This window comes from Microcebus murinus, chromosome 26 (assembly GCF_040939455.1).
Source record: "Microcebus murinus isolate Inina chromosome 26, M.murinus_Inina_mat1.0, whole genome shotgun sequence".
Lineage (NCBI taxonomy): Eukaryota > Metazoa > Chordata > Mammalia > Primates > Cheirogaleidae > Microcebus > Microcebus murinus.
Window position 1 is genome coordinate 5,335,318 of NC_134129.1, and position 22,027 is coordinate 5,357,344.

Genomic DNA, 22,027 nt, shown 5'->3' on the forward strand with positions numbered 1-22,027 from the left:
AAGCCCAAATAGTTCCTGTTGTTGAATGCCAAAGTAAACTGTGGCTGGAACCCCCTTCACCATTGGCTGTTTGAAGCAAACATCTGAAGGAGACTTTGGGTCTTAGAAACCACCCAGAGCTCAACTATTTCAATCAGAACTAAGCAAGTTGGAGTCCTTCATTTGCAAAAACAGACCTGATCAAACACTGGGGTGAGAACTTCTCTCTATTTAAGCCAGACCCTACCTTTGTTCTTTGGAAAACACACTTTTATTTGTGCTGAAGGCTATGTCTTCCCAATCGGCAGGGTTTTTTTGTTTTGTTTTAGAAAATAAACTTCTTCCTTTTTCCTTCAAAGTTTTCATGGTCTTTTGTTAATATCATGAAATGGTTATGCAATCTTCTGTGAAATGTAGCAAAGCTGTAACAAAATTAAATATGCACTGGACTTTTATAAAAAATGTTGAATCCTCTTGAAGTTTGTTTCTTCCTATATAAGTGAAGCCTTACCTTCCCCACTTGGCACAGTGATCTCATTCTTTTGAAGGGGATGTGCTTGCTCAATGGCCATCCTGGGTTGCCATCCTCACTCAAGATTTGTGCTCAACTAAACTCAATATTTATTTTCTGACTCTCATTAAGGTTGGTGCCCTGAATTCTCTTGTTTCTTACCACATAATTTGGCAAAGTATTTGTGTTCTTTTTGTCCCTTTCTGAACTCTAGGCACACAGGTCTGATTTGTCTGTCCCATCATAGAGGCTTTATACATACTATTCCCTGGCTAAAAATTTCTTTTTTTCTGCAAGTTAACTCTTGCTCATTCCTCAGGAGAAATGTTTCTAAACAGATTTAGTCTGTAAATGCTGACATTTTTATTGATATGCCTTTGCTTCACAGCACTTAAAATGATAAAGAATTTTCAATTGATTGCTATGGTTGATTTAGAGGCCAAAGGAAAACTTCCCCCTTGCCCTCTGAAGGTTCACTGAAAACCAACTGACAAAAGACAGATTAATAGGAGAAAAGGAATACAAAATTTTATTTTAACATGCATAGCATGGGGGAATCCCAGGAGAATGATTGATTACCCAATAACTCAGCGCAGTACAGAAACTTGGACATGCTTTTCTTCATAGAGGAGAGGGGAGGTGGGGAACGTAAACAATTCTTTTGAGGGGCAGTAAATTATTAGAGAGAATGAATGAGAGGTGGGAGACAGCCATTACAAGGAGGTGAGAGGTAGAGCTGCAGAGGACAAAAGGTTGTCTTATAATGCAGATTAGGTCACCCAGGTAATCTCTTAATAATCTCTTAGGCATGGTAATGACTTCCAGTCGCTGTCTTTTCTGGTGGTTGATCTTTCTGGATTATTTGGTGAGATCCTCAGGGTTTAAGACAATTGCAATTTTGGGGGGAAAGAGACTTTCTTGTTCAGATAAGGAAATTCTAGAGAGAATCACTTCTGTGCGTGATGAGGAGAAAAGGTTAGAGGGATCTTAATTCTGAGGCAGCTTCTAAGGTCTCTCAGCATGTCAAAGCATCAGTGTTTAGGGTCTCTCTTCCTGAGCCACAACTGTTAGGGACTGGCTTCCTGCACCCCGCCAGGCAGACGAACAAAGACACCAAGGATGCAATCACTCAAGAGGAGCTTTATTTTCTGGCTAGCCAGGGTCCAGGCCCTAGAGTGCCAGCGCAGTGGTCGCTCTTACAGGCAAGGACCCTGACCAAAGCTGGGGCTGCCCTTTTATCCCCCCTCCCTCTTGAACACCCGCGCTGCACAAGCTGATTGTGCGTGTTAGTCTTTAAAATGATTGGTGGACTGGTAGCCCGCCAGCGGCAAAGGGGCCTTTCTCCCTTATCTGGCACCGTACCTATGCGTCTAGCTGCAAGCAAGCGATTCTCAGAAGCAGAAATATGCGTTTAGCCGATAGCTCTACCTTTGGGCCCCAAGCTAGCAGTTTCCAGAAGCCGATTACTCCTCCCCAGGGCCAATTTTCTGTTATCCAGGCTTGCACAAGTGAGTCAGCAGCTTTGGGCTGCAACCAGGCCCTTACACAACATTGTTCAGTTTCTCACCCACCCGCTTCTAAGCGCCACAATCATAGAGAAGCTCGAGGTTTTCCCTTTCAACATTGGAGTCCCCAGTTCACGGTGTCTGCCAGAAGTTAAATAATAGTATTCGATAAAAAATTTTAAATTAATTTTACTTTCAAGACATCATGCTTCATGTTAGTATGTATGAGTGTGATGAAAATAACAACAAAATTTACTGTTATAAAACACAAAAAACTGGTAGCTAGCCAAGAACCTGTACATTTTGCCCTTTGCTTTCTGATATTTTTAACATAGTGGAAAACATGGTTGGGAAAGTTATTTGTTTTGTCTACTAAAAATGTTAAACTTTGCACAATCTGCAAGGATGGGAGCAGATTGTTTACACTGGGTGAAGCAAGGATGGTTAGACTCTGGAAAACATTAATGAACTTAATACATATAAAAGAAATTTCCAGAAACTTCTCCCTCTAGGACCTTTTTGGTTTGTTTTCTTCAGGGAGAGAGTATATATATCTCTTCTAGAATTTCTTCATCACCATAGATGAGTTTTATATAAAAAGTCATATTAAAGCACAAAGAGCCTATAACTAATGGGATTAATTGTAAACCAGGTAAGTTTTCATGCGGCAGGAGTAGAATGGAGGATGGATGATCAACATGTCACTAAACTTATTGTCACCGAGTAACAGCCCCTCCTCCCATAGACATGGAAGCCTAAAATTAATAGTGGGAAACACGTACAGAGGGAATGGTCTGAAAAAAGAAATGGCAAAAGATGTTTTCTCTCTCTTTAAAACCTCCTGCACTCTTTCTGGGAACTGAGACCTGTATCCCTGCCTCGGGCAGGTGGTCAGGAGGGGCAAGGGAATGTCTTTTTTCTTTGTGTTACAGGAAATAGGTGAGCTGAACTGTGGGCTTATCACATTCCCCCTTCTCCCACAAAAAACCCACTTTGCTTGAGCGAATGCTATTAATAGTCAGTGGACAAATGAAAAGTGCCATTGCTATGTAATAATGAACAGCACGTAACACACAGTATTGTAATCTGATGATGGTGTATCTGAGTAATGACAATACTATTACAATATCAACTTATTTTAAAATTTTATCAATGTTGCATTTTGTTTTAAATCTAGTTTTCCCAACATGGACAACATGCAGAATGTCTTCAGGAGGGAGTTAGTGGACGTTCAGGGTATTCCTCTCTTCTGGAGCATAGCTGAGGAGTGGTCCAAGATTGAGTCATTTGAGGCCCGACCAGATGATCTTCTGATCTCCACCTATCCCAAATCTGGTAAGTCCCTTTCATCTAGCTGTTCTAGATACTTAGGTAGTGATTCATTTATGTAAACCCACTGATCTGCTGCCTACTAGTCAGGTCTAACCTGAGATCATTAAACAGTTGTCAAGGGAACACTGTTGGTGGTTGCTGGGAGAGTTTCGACTTCAATTAGACAAATTCTTTCTCTATTCTGAAAGGCTAGCAATTGAATGGAGGATATATCTGAGACAAAAATGAATGCTGTTGTTTTGTTTTTCTTTGTAAATTCAAATAAAATGATCAAAACTGCATATATATGTGATTTGGGTACATTTACATATATTCTAGAATACATATATTTTGGGTATATTAGAATATATATATCTTCTATACATTTTGATGTTTAAATATTTTGTTTTTATATTTAAACAACTACTGACCTAAGTATACAATCTCAGAAAGGAGAATTTTAGAGTGCTTGAAAAGAATCAACGATTTTTATTTTTCCAGGTCTATTTATGACAGTCTTTGAATTACCCAATGATAAATGTACAAAGAGAGTGTGGACAAATGAGGCTCTCCCTCTTGCCTTTTATGCAATGAAATACTTGAATTCAACATCAATCAACTGTTCTAGTTACTAACCCTCTAATGTAGACTTTCCTTAATATCCCAACCTCATTTCTTAAAGGAAGAAGTTTTTAGTAGCTATATTGACTACCGATCTTTCTTTTAGATTATACGCATCAAAATTATTTCAAAGTAATATTTAACAAGTTCTGGGATGAAAGTCCTGAATGTGGGGAATCTAATATACCAAAACCATAAACACTACATGAAAACAAAGGGTTCCTACTAGGGAATAAACAAATAAATGCACAATGAAGACCTCTATAGATAGTAGAAAAGCAAGTTCATCTTGGCAAAACATCTTTTTTCTTCCTTACTACTTTGCATTGTTCTCCTAATAGTTTACCAAACCCAAATTAAGACCCAAACCACTTTGTATTTCCTTGTTGAGATAAGTGCTTAGAGAAGGGGGCAAAAGCAGACACAGAATGTCTATGCTCTTTTGTTTTTGCTATTTTTAGTATATTTAAAAGAAGAAAAGCATTTAGATAATCTTTGAGTCAGACAAGGTGGCTCTTGTATGTAATCCCAGCCAGCTACTAGGGAGGCTGAGGTGGGAGAAGATCATTTGTGACCACAAGTTTGAGACCAGCCTAGGTAACATAGAAAGACTCTGTCATCAAAAATAAAAATAAGGCCGGGTGTGGTGGCTCACGCCTGTAATCCTAGCACTCCGGGAGGCCGAGTCGGGTGGATCACTCAAGGTCAGGAGTTCGAAACTACCCTGAGCAAGAGCAAGACCCTGTCTCTACTAAAAATAGAAAGAAATTAATTGGCCAACTAAAAATATATAGAAAAAATTAGCCAGGCATGGTGATGCCTATAGTCCCAGCTACTCGGGAGACTGAGGCAGAAGGATCGCTTGAGCCCAGGAGTTTGAGGTTGCTGTGAGCTAGGCTGACACCACGGCACTGTAGCCCGGGCAACAGAGAGAGACTCTGTCTCTCAAAAATAAATAAATAAATAAAATAAAATAAATTAAAAAATAAATAAAAATAAATTAGACAGGCGTGATGACTCGAGCCTATGGTCCCAGCTACTTGGGACTTGGGAGGCTGAGGTGGAAGGATTGCTTGAGTTCAAGAATTTGAGGCTGTAGTGAATTGTGATTATGCCACTACACTGTAGCCTGGGAAACAGAGAAAGACTCTGTCTCTAAAAATAACTACCGGATTAAATAAATAATTAAAAAAATAATATTTGGATGGTATCCTTTTGCAAATAGTTCATCTACAAATATGCTCTTTGAAGCTGAATTTTTTCTGACATAGTAAAAGCTAGATGGCTACACATAGCTTGATCACGTGCTCTTTGGTAGATTTTTTTTTGTTGTTTTTCGCTTTATAAGCTATTGTGAACATGTCTTAAAGATATTAATATATCGATGCCTCATTAATTTTGTTAAAAAGATCCAAATTAACTATCTCCTTTTATGAGCTAAACTTTATTCCCTTTTTCCAAAATCATGCAAAACAAATTTTTCCAATACAAAGCATACGAAATAGCTAAATTGGCATTTCTTTCAATCAGACTTTATGGGCTACAACGTGAACAGCTCACTGATAGATTAAACAGGTTACATTGTACTTTGGATTTCAGGGTTTTTTTGTAATGAATTATTGCTTAAGCCTAAGCCAAATCAAAAGTTCAAGGATGCTGATGTTGATTTGGCTCACATTTTTTGTTTTCATAGTATAATTGTCTATGATAGGATAGGGGAGATTGCCTAATATAAGTATTCATGATTTATAGTCAAGAAGAAGAGAGTTGACCACAAGAAAGGACTAAAAAAGGGGTTCTGAAGTACTCTAGTATCTGGAACACACAAATGTGCATCCATATGTAGATCACTCTTCAAAAACATTGCTGTGTGCATGGCTTAATTAACTGATAAATTCATTAACTTAATTTTTTAGTTACCACTCACTATAATTTAATTTAGAGACTATCATTACACCTTTGGTAAAGAGAAGGGAAATGGGAACCATAAAGAAGAGATTTTCTTCCTATGTCTTATAATTATTTTTCAGCAGCACCTCTTGTAACTTGATCATTGAATGCTATAGACAAGTACACCATGGCCTCACATGCTTTAGATCCATTTCTCAAAAGACTGGTGAGACACGATATCTTAAAGATCAGAGTGGCTTGATCCATTCTACTCAATCAGAATCGACTGTCTTTTGTTTGTGAGTGGCACATTGGTCAGTACATATGAAATCTCGAGGTTCTTTTCATTTTCCTTCTTCACTTCTCTTTTTTGAGTCTTATTTATAGAACATTTTAATTGGAACTTACATGCACACTATATATATGTATATGTTCAAGATAGATAAGGATCTCTTCTAGGTAAGGGGAAGAAGAAAGACAGGAAGTAAAAAAAAAGAGAACATTTTTGTTTTAGATACTGTTATGAGACTTGTCTACCTTCTTACATGCTTTTCAACACGTAAGATCAGAGTTTCTTCCATTTTTTCCCCCTTAGGAACAACCTGGATCAGTGAAATATTGGATTTGATCTATAACAATGGGGATGCAGACAAATGTAAACGGGATGCCATATACAACCGCGTGCCTTTCATGGAACTTGTAATTCCTGGAATCATAAGTGGTATTGTTTTCTGAATATTTCTTTTCAATATAGGAATAAATCTTTTGTGATGTCTGGAGGAGTCATGATGGAAAACGATCCAGATGAAGCTGGACAGTCATTAATAAAGTCACACGTGTCTATAATGGAAGAGTCAGAATTTGGCTATACCAATACCTATATTACACTCTTCCTCCACCTGAGGATAATATCTGCTTAAGAGAAGGTTTTATGTAGCATTTTTTTTCTTTTTTTTTAAATTTTTTAAAATTTTTATTCATTTTTTTCTTTTGTTTTTTTAATTTGACATATAAAGAGAGTAATTTATGTAGCATTTTTTTTCTTAAAAAGACAGGTGCATGTCTTCAAGATTTAATATTGAGTGATTATGTAGAGAAAATTCAGTGTTTGATTCAATATAGAATCATATAGCTGATATTTGCAAACTGAAAGAAAAGGATTATGGGAATATTTGGGTTTGCATTATTAATTTTTAAAAAAAATATAGTCATGAGCCTTACTGCTTAATTTGGTCTTAGAATTTGAATATGGAAGAGATGGAAAGAGATTTGAAATCCTCTAGTATTATTTTGTCATATAGTAAATAAGAAAAAAATGAAGGAAAAATCTGGACATCTTGACTCTTGACCTACTGCTATTTCTGCTTCATCACAGCAGCTATATGTTATATAGCTGAGGATTTGTCGACTGTTGCACATAGGCAAAAATCAGTCTACCAGAGTTTATCATATTTTTATCTCATTGTAGATTTTTAAAGTATATGAAATCACATGACCATTTCAAGCCATATAGTAGAGTTTATAGAAAGTTTAACATATATTGTAAATGACCTTTATAATTCCACATTTATAATGTAATTAAAAAATTTTTGTGATTGTAGGTGTTGAACAGTTGAAAAACATGCAGTCTCCTAGATTGGTGAAAACACACCTACCTGTTCAACTTCTCCCTTATTCCTTTTGGAAGAATGATTGCAAGGTAGCAAATTTTAAAGAAAAATAATAGTCATTTGTGTTGTAATTTTATTTTTTTACCAATTATGCAGAAATGCAAGAGGAGGGAGTACAACCCCTGGATCACTGCAAAAATAATAAGGTGCCCCCTGTATCCCAAGGATTAAAATAACACCAGTGGACACCAATGTTGTGAGGAGCAATGACACTCAGCACCCAAGCACTAGGAACCTGTCGGGTTCTCTCAAAGATGCCCGTCACTCTCTTAAATCCTTTGATTCAGTGTCAACTATGTGATAAATATTCAAATAATCCCACAACTGCTTCTTTGTGGTTCAACATAATTATAATTTACTAATATGGGTTTATTATTGGTTGTAGGATATAAATTATATGTAATTATATATATTTATGGATTAAGTTTAGGCTTCTTTTTTAATAAACACTTTTACTCAAGTATATCATTTAGGAGGAAAAGTCCCTAAATCTTAAGTATACACCTTGATGAGTTTTCACAAAGTGAGCATAAGCCAGGAAACCAGCACCCAGATCAAGAAATAGAACATTACTAACACCCTAAAATCTCTTTTACTGCACACTTCCAGTTAGTATCTCCTATCTTCAAAGATAACCACTATCCCAAATAGTTTCATAAATTTTGCTTGCTTTGACCATAACCATAATGTATATACTCCTGAATATTTGCTTTATTTCATTCAATATAATATTTGTGAGATCTATATCTATTGTGCTTGCTATTTTGTTTTTGTTTTATTTTCTTTGATGTAGGCTACTGTATCCCAAAATGTGAGCAATGCTGCTCATTAGATATGGAAATTATTAGTCCTCATTCAGACCTACTAAGTCAAATATTATGAGGCTGAGGTCTAGAAATCTGCGTTTTCACAGGACCCCCATGTGAATTTGATTCAGTCTAACATTTAAGAACTAATAAGGCATTCCATTATGTGTATGTGAATATTCCACAAGTTAATTATCCATCATACTATTGGTGGACAGTTGATTTGTCAGTAATTAAAATAGTGTTGCTATTCATATTCTTATACAAGTCTTTTATTTTATATGTGTACAGATTTCTCTTGGTTATACATCTTGGGATAAAATTGTTATATCCTAGAGTATTAGTTTGTCCAAGTTTAGTAGATATTTTCAAATAACTTTTCAAAATATATGCACCAATTTTCACTTTGAACAGCATTGTGTAACAGATGAAATATAGCTAAAAATATTTAAATTTAACCATACTAGTAGATGTCTGGTAACATCTCATTGGGGCTTTACTTTGTATTTCCCTAATACGAATTAGGTGCAAGGCCTTACAGAGCTTATTGACCATTTAGGTATTTTTTTTTTTTGAGGTACCTATTCAAGTCTTTTAACTCTTCCTCTGAAGGTTTCCTTATTTTCATTATTAAGGGAGAAATTCTCTATATATTCTGGATATAAGTCCTTTGACTGATTAATTATATTTCTTTATATCTTAACTCACCTACTCAAATAAAAATTGCTTCAATTTGCTTTTTGTCTAACATCATTTCCATAGTCTAAATAAATATAAATTAAATAGCAAATAATAAGTCATTAGCAAAAAAACCATAAAGTAAAAAATGTGCATTAAAATGATGTATAACATAACCACATTGATTTAAGAATGTATTCCAATATCAAAGGGAAAATTTCAACAGTGCTAAAACTGTGATTACTCTTGCACCAACCTAATATGTGGCAAAGAAGTTTCATAGATGAAAAAAAGTTGATCAGCATCCTGAAGAAAGAGTAGGGGTATTTTCAGGTATACAGGATGTTTTATAGAGAAGAAACTGGATATGCACAGGCTAAGAGATGTGAAACAGCAAGAGATGTGTCAGAGCTTTGCAAATGGCTAAGTACAATGTATAAAATGCAAAGCAGTGAAAATGAATATGCAAAATAGGCAGTCACCAAATCTCTAGATTTGAGAAAGGTTTTTAGAGTACACTTTGATAGAATGAACAAGAGATGTTTTTCCTTTGACAATTTGACTGATTATACTTTCATCCTTATTATACAAAATGATTATATTTGTGTAATTGTATAATTTGTATAATTATTATACAAAAAGTCTTTGCATAATACAAGTGTTTATGTGTGATTTCCTTTTTTCCTTTCAAAGTCTAATTAAAAACAAGAGAGATAAGGAAGTAGGGATGTGTTTTATTTTCTTAATTCCAGTAGTAAAAATCTATAGAAGCTCCAGAAATGCATGTCTTGTTATTAGGAGAATTATAGGGTATCTTCAGGGCAGTCTTTTCTTTTACACTGGGGCAAGCAGACCTCACTAAATTTACAGCTGAGGAGGATAGATAAAGAAAATGGTTTATTACCGTAGTCTCTTGGTATTGCAATAGGAAGTAACTGGGAATGTTTGTAGGTTTAGTATTTTCTCAAGAAGTTATGTCAGCAACCATCTTAACTCTTAGAACTCAAGCTGTTGAAAAAAATGCTTTTCTGCTACTCTCTTTTTATCTGAATCCCTGTCTCCAACTATGAGAATCACTACCAGTAACTTGGGAATATAAAAGTTCCTATTTCCTTTGCCCATCAGTTGGGGAAGAAGGAAGCTCTGATCCTACTAAGTTTAAAGAAGGCTTCTTCCTGAATGTGTTTTCCCTTAGAAATATATTTACTGCAAGGGTGGCTGAGTCCTCAGTATTATTAGGTGTGCTTCATAGGAGAAGTAGGCTTAATAGATTTCACTGAACTTGCCCGAAAACCTAATTGCCGATGAGACATAACAATATCATTTCTATTTGGAAATGTGTTCAAAATTTCTGCCTTCATGCAGATTCAAGGGATTTATACATAAAAGAAATTCTAATCTCACACCAGTCATGACAAGCAGCAATGATTGTTATGTAACTATGATCTTGGACAGAATGAAGAAGGTTTAATCTTTTCTGACTGTAAATTTATCCAAGTAAGAATTTATTTTCAATAAAACATTGGGCATTTTTTCATCCTTTAAAGTTTCCTTCTCCTTTTCATTATTGGTTTTAATAAGTGATACAGAAAAACATTCCAGATTTAAAGATAATATTAGTTAATTTTTATTGATTTAATGGTTATTATAATTCTCATGTTTGATTTTCCATGTTTTCATGTTTTAAGAGATGTTCTTGCTGAGCGTAGTGGTGCACACCTGCAATCCCAAGTACTAAGGGACTGGGGTGGCAGGATTGCTGGAGTCCCAGAGCCCAGACCGGCCTGGGCAACAGTCTGTTGAGACTCTGCCTCAAACCAAAAGAAAAAAAAGAGAGAGAGAGAGAGATGTTCTTTTGGAGGGCTAAAGAGTAAACAGAGGTGTGAGAGATGAGAATTCTCTGTGTTAAAACCATATACAGCTGTGAATATCCTATGTCAGGATATAGAAGTAAATGCCAAAATCAGAAAAGAGAAAATAAGTACTCTATCAAAGTAAACAGAAGTTTAAAAACTGCTACACAATAGAAACAAATGCTAATTCTCCCATATCCCCTACAGATGATCTACGTGGCACGGAATGCCAAAGACGTGGCTGTGTCTTACTATTATTTCTACCAGATGGCAAAACTGCACCCCGAGCCTGGAACTTGGGAAGAGTTCCTGGACAAATTCATGACTGGAAAGGGTGGGTCCAACTCTTCCTTTAATCATGGAGTTCCGTAATCAAAAGTCTTTGTTGTAAGGTGATATGAAGTTTAAATATAAGTCTCGTGTTATAAACCAATTATGTACCTAGCTCTCTACTAATGCATTAGGAAGACTGCAGAGGAAGCAGAATATATTGTCATCTCTTCTCTTAAAGGACTTTTAAGGAACAAGTGACAGATCTCTGAGTCCTTAGTCTCACCATTTCATTAGTGATTAGTGACTACTGCCAATTTATTTAAGCGCTTTCCTTTTTCAATGAGCATGCCATTGCACTGTTTTCATTTTATATGAATTCTTGAATTCTCTCTTATCTATCATTTCTTCATATTTATTATATGAGTGAAAGTTTTGTTTTCAAAACTCTGTTCTTCTACCTGTGTTTTATCTTCTTCAGGGAAACATATTTACATCCATGGGACTAACCCTACTTATAATTTTCAGATATTCTCCTACATAAAGTCTCTCTTTTAGGCAAATACATCTCAGTGGTATCTTCCATAGATTATCCCTGTCATTGCTTGGACTATTTTTTTTTCATAGAATGTCATCCTCATATTCATCATTATCAAAGCCCAATTCTTCTTTTTAGATTCAAATGAACTCTACTTCCTCTATAGCCCTTTCTGAATTTCTCTGTTCCTATAATTCTCTCTTATTCTCTCTCTCTGGCCTATGAACTTCCATATCACTTCCTGTATGTGTTAGTATCTGTCACCTTGCTATTGTAGTTTTAGTTTTATTTATTAGAAGTTGTATTAGTTTGTTGGGGTTGTCATAACAAAATATCATAGACTGACTGCCTTAAACAGCAGAAATTTATTTTCTCACAGCTCTGGAGTCTAGAAGTCCAAGATTAAGGTGTCATCAAGATTAGTTTCTTCTGAGTCCTTTCTTCTTAGCTTGTAGGTAACTGCCTTTTCTCTATATCTTTCAATGGTCTGTGTGTGTATGTCCTAATTTCTTCTTCTTATAGAAATATCAATCATATTGATTAGGGTCTACCTCAATGACCTAATTACCTATTTAAAGACCCTATCTCCAAATACAGTCACATTCTGAAATATGGGGGTTAGGAATTAAACATATGGATTTTAGGATAACAGAATTCAACTGATTACAGTATTATTTTGTAATTCATTGAGAACAAGAGTTATCTCATATACTTCTCTTATCCTTATCTTTCCTCTTTCTTGAACTGATAGTTAATCAATGTGTATGTATTGATAATGATTACTTGGAATGACATTTAACCAGTCTTTATTTTGCCAAACATTTACCTTTCAATTTAGTGTCTTTTGGTTCCTGGTATGACCATGTGAAGGGCTGGTGGGAGAAGAAGAAAGATTATCGTATCCTTTACCTATTTTATGAAGACATGAAAGAGGTAAGAAACAACTGCAATTTCTTCTTTATTTTTGAAAGAAACCTAAGATTCATCTTCTTTGTATCGTACTTTCCTTTCCTCTTGGTCTATAATTATGGCTAATCTACTATTCTATCAATTGTGCCTTGAAAATAGATCTTGTACCCACCTACTTCTTGCTAGTACTACTTATTGCCTCCCACTCTATTCATGCATCTATCTCAACTTTCTTGGGCTACCTCATCTTGCTTCTGTTATCCACCCAGAGAGAATGATCTTTTTAAAATCGGAATCAGAGTATGTTCACTTTCTTCTTAAAATCTCTCAATGGCTTCTGGTTCTGTATGTGATATAGAATAACAAAGGTGATTTATAGAGCTTGGCATTATTTAGTCCTTGTCTATTTCTCCATCTTGTTCTTGTGCCACCTTTCTCTTTCTCACTGAGTGAGTCTACCTGAAAAAAAAAAAAATTCTCCACTAACTTCAGATTAACCTTTTCCTTCAGGTCTTTAACATCTGAATTTTGTGAGCCATACTGACATTCAAAACTAAAGTCTCTAACAGGTAGAACTGTTAGTCTGGTTTACCTGCCTTAACTTCCTTAGGACTCCTCAGTCCTGACTTAGCCTCATCTTGGTTGCTTAGGTTTCTGTGAATTCCTTAAAGATGGCCATGACTCCCATTCATCTCTAATTTAGGAAACCTCTTCTACATCTCAAGATAAACCACCTCACTCAGCTAAGGTAACTACCTCTATCAGGTTCCTTAGTTAAATTCTCAGCTTCTTATGCATCCTGTTTAAACCACTTTGCACTTGTCACTCTGAATTATGGGGAGATATTACTCTAGCTAGGAGACTAGATGCAAAAAAAAAAAGTGTTTGGGTGTGAGTCTTTCAGAGGATAAGCATAATTTGAAAGAAAACTTTCTTACATTAGGTTGTCATAAGATCTTAAAGCTCCTCAAATATGGGAAGAAAATTTACATCTTCTGGAAAAGAAGGCTCAGAATTACTCATGGGTCCATAATTCTTTGTGTCATCAGATCCAACATGCCATGAATATTCTCACTCTAAGCTTTAGCATTCCACCCTTTCTTGGTCAGTTTTCCATTTAACTTTCACGCAATAGACTTGGCACAACTGTGAATTCAACTTTCATTGTGATTCTTCCACAAATTAAGATTTGTGTATAATCTTCAACAAATTCAGCTCTGTGACTATAAGAAATAGATTATTTTAAGGCCACCACAGTAACTCTCTGGTTCCATTTCAATGAAGTGAGATGAGTCACTCAGGAAAGCTAAATCGCATGTTGTCTTTCTTCCTGATCTCACTAGGTCCCCTAAGATTATGACTCTGCCTCAGTTTGGTTTGGACCACTGAGAACAACTACCTGATGAGTAGCAGAGTGCAAAATATTTGGCTTGAATGCCATTATTTTTCACTGTATCTAATAAGACTACCTATGTCCAGTGTGAACAACAGAGAAGGGAAATCATAAGAAATACATCAAATTGCATTGGTGATATAGTGATGAGTGTAGCTGCCTTCCAAGAAATACATCAAATGAATCTCTTTTCAACATTGCCTTTATTCTTCCCACCATCCTTTAGGTTGAAAAATGCACATGATTTTATTTGACATTTTCCCTTATATACTCATATTATGAAAAAGTCTATGTAGGTATGAGAAGTAGAATCTTCTTTCCACTGTGAGAGAAATCTTCCTTTAGGTAGTTCATTCCTGATGTTAGATATGCTAACACAAGAAGAAGAGATCAAAGGATTATGAAAATTATACTTAACAATAATACCAGCTTGCTCTCTTACCATCTGTTATTCTGTAAGTTAATTCTATTTTTGAATGTGAAAGGTTAAATATTAATCTAATCTTTTAGTTTGCATTTTTGAAACAAATTTTAATCTCACTTCTTAGAAGATGGTTGCCTAGTATAATGAAAGGCAAAATATATACTTGGGAAAGTAAAACTAAAAATGCACATAAAAATCTAAAATTATTTTCTTCATTACTTTGGCATATGTAGGACCTTGGTAAGAGCATTCCCTGCTTTATGACTAAATGTACCTGAAATGATTCTTTTTCTGTTTAATTTATTTAGAACCCAAAGTGTGGAATTCAGAAGCTGTTGAAGTTTCTAGAGAAAGACATGCCAGAAGAAATTGTGAACAAAATTCTCTATCACAGCTCTTTTGATGTGATGAAGCAGAACCCGAGTGCCAATTATACCACTATGGGAAAGGAGGAGATGGACCATTCTGTGTCTCCTTTTATGAGAAAAGGTGAGGACTTTGTATATCAGTTTCTGTACAGCTTGCTACTTACATCATGGAGAGTGTAAGTGGTCAGATATGAGAAATATCTATCATATAAAATGGAAAGAAATGAAGTATGCTAGGAAGAGAAAAATTAGAAACTAAACCTTAGAGGAAATAATCTGTGGCAAAGAAATTCCATCTTTGCTGCAAGTCTAACATGTAAGATAAGCCTTCTAAAGAGAAATGTTTATTCAATAGCTTATGCATCTGTAAGCATGAATTTTGGCACCCATTGCTATATCAAAAGAATATCCTTCATTTGTCTGAATTATCTAGATACTCTCCATCATCTACCACAAAAATTTTCCTGTGCTAGGTAGCTAGCTTAAGTGATATTAGGCATACTAAATTAATGAAGGAAAATGTCTACTTTTGAAGTTGTTGCTATGTCTTTGGTAAATCATTGCATCTTCATTATTGAACTCAACATATAGCATCAGGCAAAATATAGTCCTTTAACAAATATATGTTAAGTTAAATTCTGTTTGTGGTTGTGCATGTGTGTGTGTGAGAGAGAGAGAGAGAGAGAGAAAGAGAGAGAGAGAGAGAGAGAGAGAGAGAGAGAGAGAAAGAGAGAGAGAGAGAGAGAGAGAGAGAATGTTGTATATGTATTAGTCAGCTTTGCTGTAAAACAAACAACCCCCCAAAATCTCAGTGGCATACTGGTCCCCTATGGCTGCTGCAGTTTTGTTTGTCTCTCCTGGGCTCAATCCTTTGTGTCTTCACTTTTTGAAGCCCAGGCTGAAAGAGCTGCCCATGTGTGGTATATGCTCAATATCAGCAGAGAAGAGGAGCAAGAGAGCTGATGGAAACTTAAAATATCGTTCACAGTTTCTCTTCAGATGTGATGTATGCCACATAGAGTCAAATACCATTGCCAAAGCGTATTCAAAAACCCAAGCCCAAAGTTAAGGAGACAAGGAGAAACTGTGCAGCACATGATGGTGGACAGAGATGTAAAGTCTTCTTATGGGAAAGAAGGGAGTGAATAAATATTAGCAATAAAAAAATTAAGACATTTTTTGAGAGACAAGTGATTTGGTGAGAGGCTATAAAGGGGTTGTTAAGGGTAATTTTTACTATAATATGTTTTATAGATCCTACAGGTTTTCAGTTTTTATAGAATGTTAGAAAGTATGCCGTGGATAAGTTTTGGCTTGGCCCCAGGTGCGATTGCTCATGCCTGTAATCCTAGCACTCTGGGAGGCCAAGGCAGGATGATCACTTGAGGTCAGGAGTTTGAGACCAGCCTGAGCAAGAGTGAGACCCTGTCTCTATTTAAAAATAGAAAGAAATTAGCTGGACAACTAAAAATATATAGAAAAAATTAGCTGGGCATGGTGGTGCATGCCTGTGGTCCCAGCTACTTGGGAGGCTGAGGTAGGAGGATTGCTTAAGCCAAGGAGTTCAAGGTTGCTATGAGCTAGGCTGATGCCATCGCACTCTAGTCCAAGTAACAGAGTGAGACTCTAAAAAAAAAAAAAAAAAAAAAAAATTGGCTTGGAATATCCGATCTTAGCCAGGTATAATTTTTGTCTTCCAGGGAACATTTGGCAACATCTGGAGACATTATAATTTTCACAACTAGGAGGAGGCTATTGTCATCTAGCAGAGAGAGGCTAAGGATGCCATAAAACATCCTACAATGCACAAGACAATCCTCCCTTCCTCTAGCAAAGAATTGTCTAGTGCCAAATGTCAGCAGTGGAGATATAAATAAAATAGCGTCAAAGTTGAGAAACTCTAGGCCAGTTGACAGTTATTTTGGCATGTTTTCTTCTTTCTCTCTTCTATTTCCTAAAACTGGCTTCCAAATGTGTCTTCTCGGTTATTTTGTAAGATAACCTATGAAAATGGCATTTTTTAAAAGCCAGATATTCATTGTAAATGCTGTGTCCTGTATCCTTCCTTCAAGGTTTTTGACATGATTAACATTTTGAAGACCGGTCAATCCTGAAGGAAAGAAGTATGTTTAATTACATTTAACCCAGTAATATTCAATCCTATTTGACCATGGATCTTTTGTTGATAAATTGTCATTTGGCATGGGAAACCAGTTTTAAAATGACGGAAAAATTCTCTATATGTTTTGTTAACAAAGCTCTTGAAGCCAAAGAATCAAGATTTTTTTTTTTTTTTTTGAGACAGAGTCTCGCTTTGTTGTCCAGGCTAGAGTGAGTGCCGTGGCGTCAGCCTAGCTCACAGCAACCTCAAACTCCTGGGCTCCAGTGATCCTTCTGCCTCAGCCTCCCGAGTAGCTGGGACTACAGGCATGCGCCACCATGCCCGGCTAATTTTATATATATATATCAGTTGGCCAATTAATTTCTTTCTATTTATAGTAGAGACGGGGTCTCGCTCTTGCTCAGGCTGGTTTTGAACTCCTGACCTTGAGCAATCCGCCCGCCTCGGCCTCCCAAGAGCTAGGATTACAGGCGTGAGCCACAGCGCCCGGCCTCAAGATTTTGAGGTTTGGATTTTTTCCCAATGACATTTCTCTAAGCTATTTAAAGGATTATTTCTTTACATAAGATATTGGAAAGAATCCATGGGACTTTTTGGAAGACTTAGAAGGCCCAGGAGTCTGGGAATGGAAAGCAGGATTTTAGGATTAGAATTTTGGCACAGGTATGACACCCTAAAGTTAAAGGTTTAAAAATACAGGGTATAGTAACTAAAACTAAAACTGATCTCCAAAGGGAAATTTATAGAGGTCTCAAATTTGCCATTTTGTATTTTCCTTTTAGGTATTTCAGGAGACTGGAAGAACCAATTCACTGTAGCCCAGTATGAGAAATTTGAAGAAGATTATAAAAAGAAAATGAGAGGATCCACACTGCAGTTTCGATCAGAAATCTAAAAGCATCTTCTCTTCCTTCATCTCCTTAGCTAGCTCCTGAATTATAAGAAAAAATCCCTTCAAACATTAAGTGAAAAAAATCTTGGTAGTGATGTTTCCTTATTTACTTAGATTAGTGGTTTGTAATAGAATAATCAAAGAATTTCAAAGTCTGCACAGGAAGTGCTAGTACTGTCCCTATGATTTAATTACCTTCCACAATTATTTTACTAGTGTTACAAATGAAATCATAAAATGAAGTTTAAAATCTACAAGTTACATATTTTAGTTTTAAAAACCAAGGTCTGAATTGTTATACTTGCAAAGATGATATTTAGGGGAGTTTTCAAGATGGATGGATTAGAACCAAAACATTCCTGTAAAGAAGCTTTAAGATCTTGGAATAATACCGGTATGATATTAGATCAACAACATTTTTTGTACAATGAGTTCACTGAAATTTATTGCCCTAGAACAGTTTACTATAGATTAAATTTTGGATAGTTTATTACTCGTAGAGTCTTACTTTATATACTAATGATCTAAAATAATACGAAAACAATCAGTAAATATGTACTAGAGAAGTATTATTTGCACAGTAATGTATTAGCTACTGTCAGAGAGGAAAAAAAAACAGTTAACAGTTATCATAATTTCAAACTAATCAAAATTTATTAAGTACCTTTTGTGTATAAATAATGTGCCTTAGGGATAACAAAAGCGAAACAGGGATTCTGAATGCAAACAGCTTGAAGTCAGATCAAAGATAAAAGAAAGAACACAGGGAAAGTTTGTACCTTCTGCTCAATTTTGCTGTGAACCTAAAACTGCTCTAAAAATTAGAGTCTGTCTTTTCCATTCTTGTGATAAATTCACTTAGAACGATGGTCTCCAGTTCTATCCAGGTTGTTATGAAAGGTATTAGTTTGCCCTTTTTTATGGCTGAGTAGTATTCCATGGTATATAGATACCACATTTCCTTAATCCACTCATGTATTGATGGGCACTTGGGAGGATTCCACATCTTTTCAATTGTGAATTGTGCTGCTGTAAACATTTGAGTGCAGATGTCTTTATTATAACATGTCTTCTTTTCCTTTGGGTAAATATCCGGTAGTGGGATTGTTGGATCTGATGGGAGGTCTACTTTTACAAGAATGGAAAAACACACACCACATGTATTCACTATTAAATTGGAATTAATTGATCAATGCTCATGTGTACACATGTTAATATTTAAAACTCAATGTAAATCAAACAGGTGGGAGAGGGAGGAAGGGATGGGTAAATTCATACTTAATGGGTATAATACAATTTGGATGATAGATACACTTATAAATTTGATTCAAACTGTATAAAAACAATTCAAGTAACCAAAAAGTTTGTACCCCCGCAATATTCTGAAATAAAAAAATAAAGTCTATCAAAAATAAAACAAAACAAAAACACATACATATAAAGGAATAATTATGAGAAAAATTTAAGCAACAGCTGCAATACTGATAGCTGGAATTTATTGAGAACTTACTATTTGCCACACACTGCTTTATACAATTTACATGGCTTTACTTTGGCTACTATTCATTCACATATTTATGATGGGTATTATAATTTTTCATAATTTTACTTTGTAATATTCTTATAAAATCTATTTTATGTCCAAGTTGACTAGGTTCAAATATTTTTATCCTTATTCAACTTAAGTCTAGCATCCTTAACCTATTGATCCTTTTTTCCCCCTGATCAATGGGAAAAGATAGTGTATCCCAAGAGTTACCTAACATTTATGTTCCCACTTTGCTATGGTATTTTATATTTTGTGTTTGTATTTGCTTGCATTGCTTATACAGTGAGTGCAATAAAAAAGCATGGCTAAGAGAAAGTCTAATGAAACTCTTTTCTTCCATGTTTCCCTTTTCCTGTCTTGTCATGTGTTGGAAAAAAATATAGATTTCCTTTTCCAATTTGGAAGACACAACTAATATTTCTATACTTTTAATGCTGACCCTTAAATTTTGTAGCATATAGTTATATATTATTTATTTTATTTTACTGATATTAAAATTAATTTTATATCTAGACAAAGACCTTGGCATGGTTTATACCATCTTACCTTTCCCTTCCCTACTTTCCACAACACTATGTAGAGTTTTTGCTCTATCTTCTATGCAAATATGTCATTTCATTACCATGAATATTAATACTATTATAATAATTATACAAATTATATTTTATTGATGTTTTCCTCATTGCTACTTCTTGTATTTTTCTCCTTTCCATTAAGTTACTTTTTCTTCTTGTTGAAGTTGTACAGTTATTTAAATTAAGGGTCAGGGGTGGGGGGTGAAGTAAGTATTTTTATTTTTATACGTCTACATTTTCTCTACAATTGTGACTAGTTCAGCTGGATGTACAAATTTTGTGCTGACAGTCACTTTTCCTATGCACTTTCAAGATATTACTCCATTGTTGTACGGCTTCTTGTTGTAGGTGAGAAGTCTCCTTTCAACTCAATTGCTGTTACTTTGAAGGTAATCTGTTGTGTTTCTATGGTAGCTTTTAACATGTCATCTTTGTCCTTGGCAGTCTACAGTTTCAATAAGATGGCCCTAAAGTCTCTTTTGCAGTCAATCTGAAAGATCATGTGCACTAATTTTTTATACTCTCCAGAATGAGCCTTTGGTAAATCCTTAAGTAAAGCCAAGAGGTAGCTGTCTATTTGTTTACTTCTCTTCCTGCAGTTGTACTCATGACACTTTCTAGTTGACACTGATACGTCATTATATATCTTTCCCATAATGCATAGCTTATTTTTCTTAGATTTCTGTGCTTCGTCAGTACTCACTTAATCTATATTCCCTCTCGGGCATGTGTGTGGGAATGGTGATAATTAACTGGTAATACTCCTAACATGTGTTTTCAACATGGAGTTTTTGGAGACACATCTTTTACCCAGAATGTGTAAGAGTGAGTAACACTATTGGTAGCAGAATTTATTTTTTTTTAAATAAAATCTATACCTACATGAGGCATGGAGCTAGGCTGTGAGTTCCTAAACTTTAAGCAAAGGCTCACACAATATTGACAACCTGCTTTAAGGCTAGACTTCTCTGATTTGCTCTGGCACAGGCTTCCCGGAGGCAACAACTGGTTCTCACTGGCATTTTCAAGAAAAAAAAAAATTTAGGAATGAAGTGTTTTTGTCTTTTTGTGTAGTTGTATCTGAGCCCTAACATATTACATATGTATTGATTTTATTGATTTTTTTAAACTTGCATATATAGACAAGCTTTGCTTTCTGTGATTTTTATTGCAGGAAAGTAAAAAGGGTATTATAAATAGTATTTGTTATAAAAATTAGATATTGTGTCTAAAAGGATTAAAAATGATCAAAGCAATAATGCAATAGTGAAATCATCATTTGTCTTTGCCTAAGTAAAATATTTATATTCCACTCCTTTCCATGTCTAAAATTCTGCTTAAGGAAACCAGCAATGAGCTGTGTGCTGGTTTAAAGAAGGGAGAATGGGAGAGGTTCTATCAAAATTTTTCTAGTCTTTGAGCCTTCTGTGGACTCAAAGACTATTAGACAATGAAGCCCTGGCCAGGAACAGTTGATAACAGCCAGGAAAGGGCAAGCTAGACAAGCTATTCTACAGTCTGTAGGAGCGCCTAGAACTTTAGAACTGGGCGAGGCATGGTTTCTGCCCTCAGAAAAGTTACCGTCTAGTGAGAAGGTCATTCACTATAACTCTCTCAAAAAGCTCAGGTGAAAAACAAGCACTCGGAGCTTTCCCACAACTTCTATCTGACCTTAGTGGAACGTGACGGGGACCTCTTGAGGTGGCTGCTCCCGTGAAGCTGAAGTCAGCAGTGAAAATTTCCAGCAACATCTCACTGAACTGGATGGAGACGACCTGTGTTACAAGTTGCAGCCAGTGTTTCACTGTCCCCTGCACCTGGCCGTGCTATGGCACCACGAACAGGAGCCTGCTGCAGACCGCAGTGCTGTTATTCTGGTCGCGCAGCTCCGCAGGGACAGGCCCCGGTGCTGAAGGCCTTCCCTAAGCACTGGGAAGGCCCATCAGCCTGGCCCGCTACCTGTCCAATCTCAAGGCCCAGCAGGTCCTTGCTATGCACAGGGCTCTAAGCTGCTAATGACCCCATGACCTTGTCTGCCGCATGCTGTGAGAAAGGGAAAGTTCTACCCCATGAAGCTGCCGTGCAGCATGGTCATGAAGCACATCAGCACCCCTGCGTGTCACTGTGTGACAGCCACCGCCTGCCTGTGGGCAGGTGGGCTCT

At 36.0% G+C, this 22,027-nt stretch overlaps 1 protein-coding gene across 1 annotated transcript; it reads left to right on the forward strand.

The window, feature by feature from the left end:
* The first annotated feature begins 2,517 nt into the window (after positions 1–2,517).
* On the forward strand, positions 2,518–19,604 carry LOC105883075 (sulfotransferase 1 family member D1). Its single transcript, XM_012785945.2, has 8 exons — positions 2,518–2,647; positions 3,173–3,330; positions 6,413–6,538; positions 7,419–7,516; positions 11,032–11,158; positions 12,471–12,565; positions 14,667–14,847; positions 17,631–19,604. Exons 2-8 carry the CDS (start codon positions 3,183–3,185, stop codon positions 17,741–17,743), a joined length of 888 nt encoding a protein of 295 aa, XP_012641399.1. The 5' UTR covers positions 2,518–2,647; positions 3,173–3,182; the 3' UTR covers positions 17,744–19,604.
* The last annotated feature ends 2,423 nt before the right edge of the window (positions 19,605–22,027 follow it).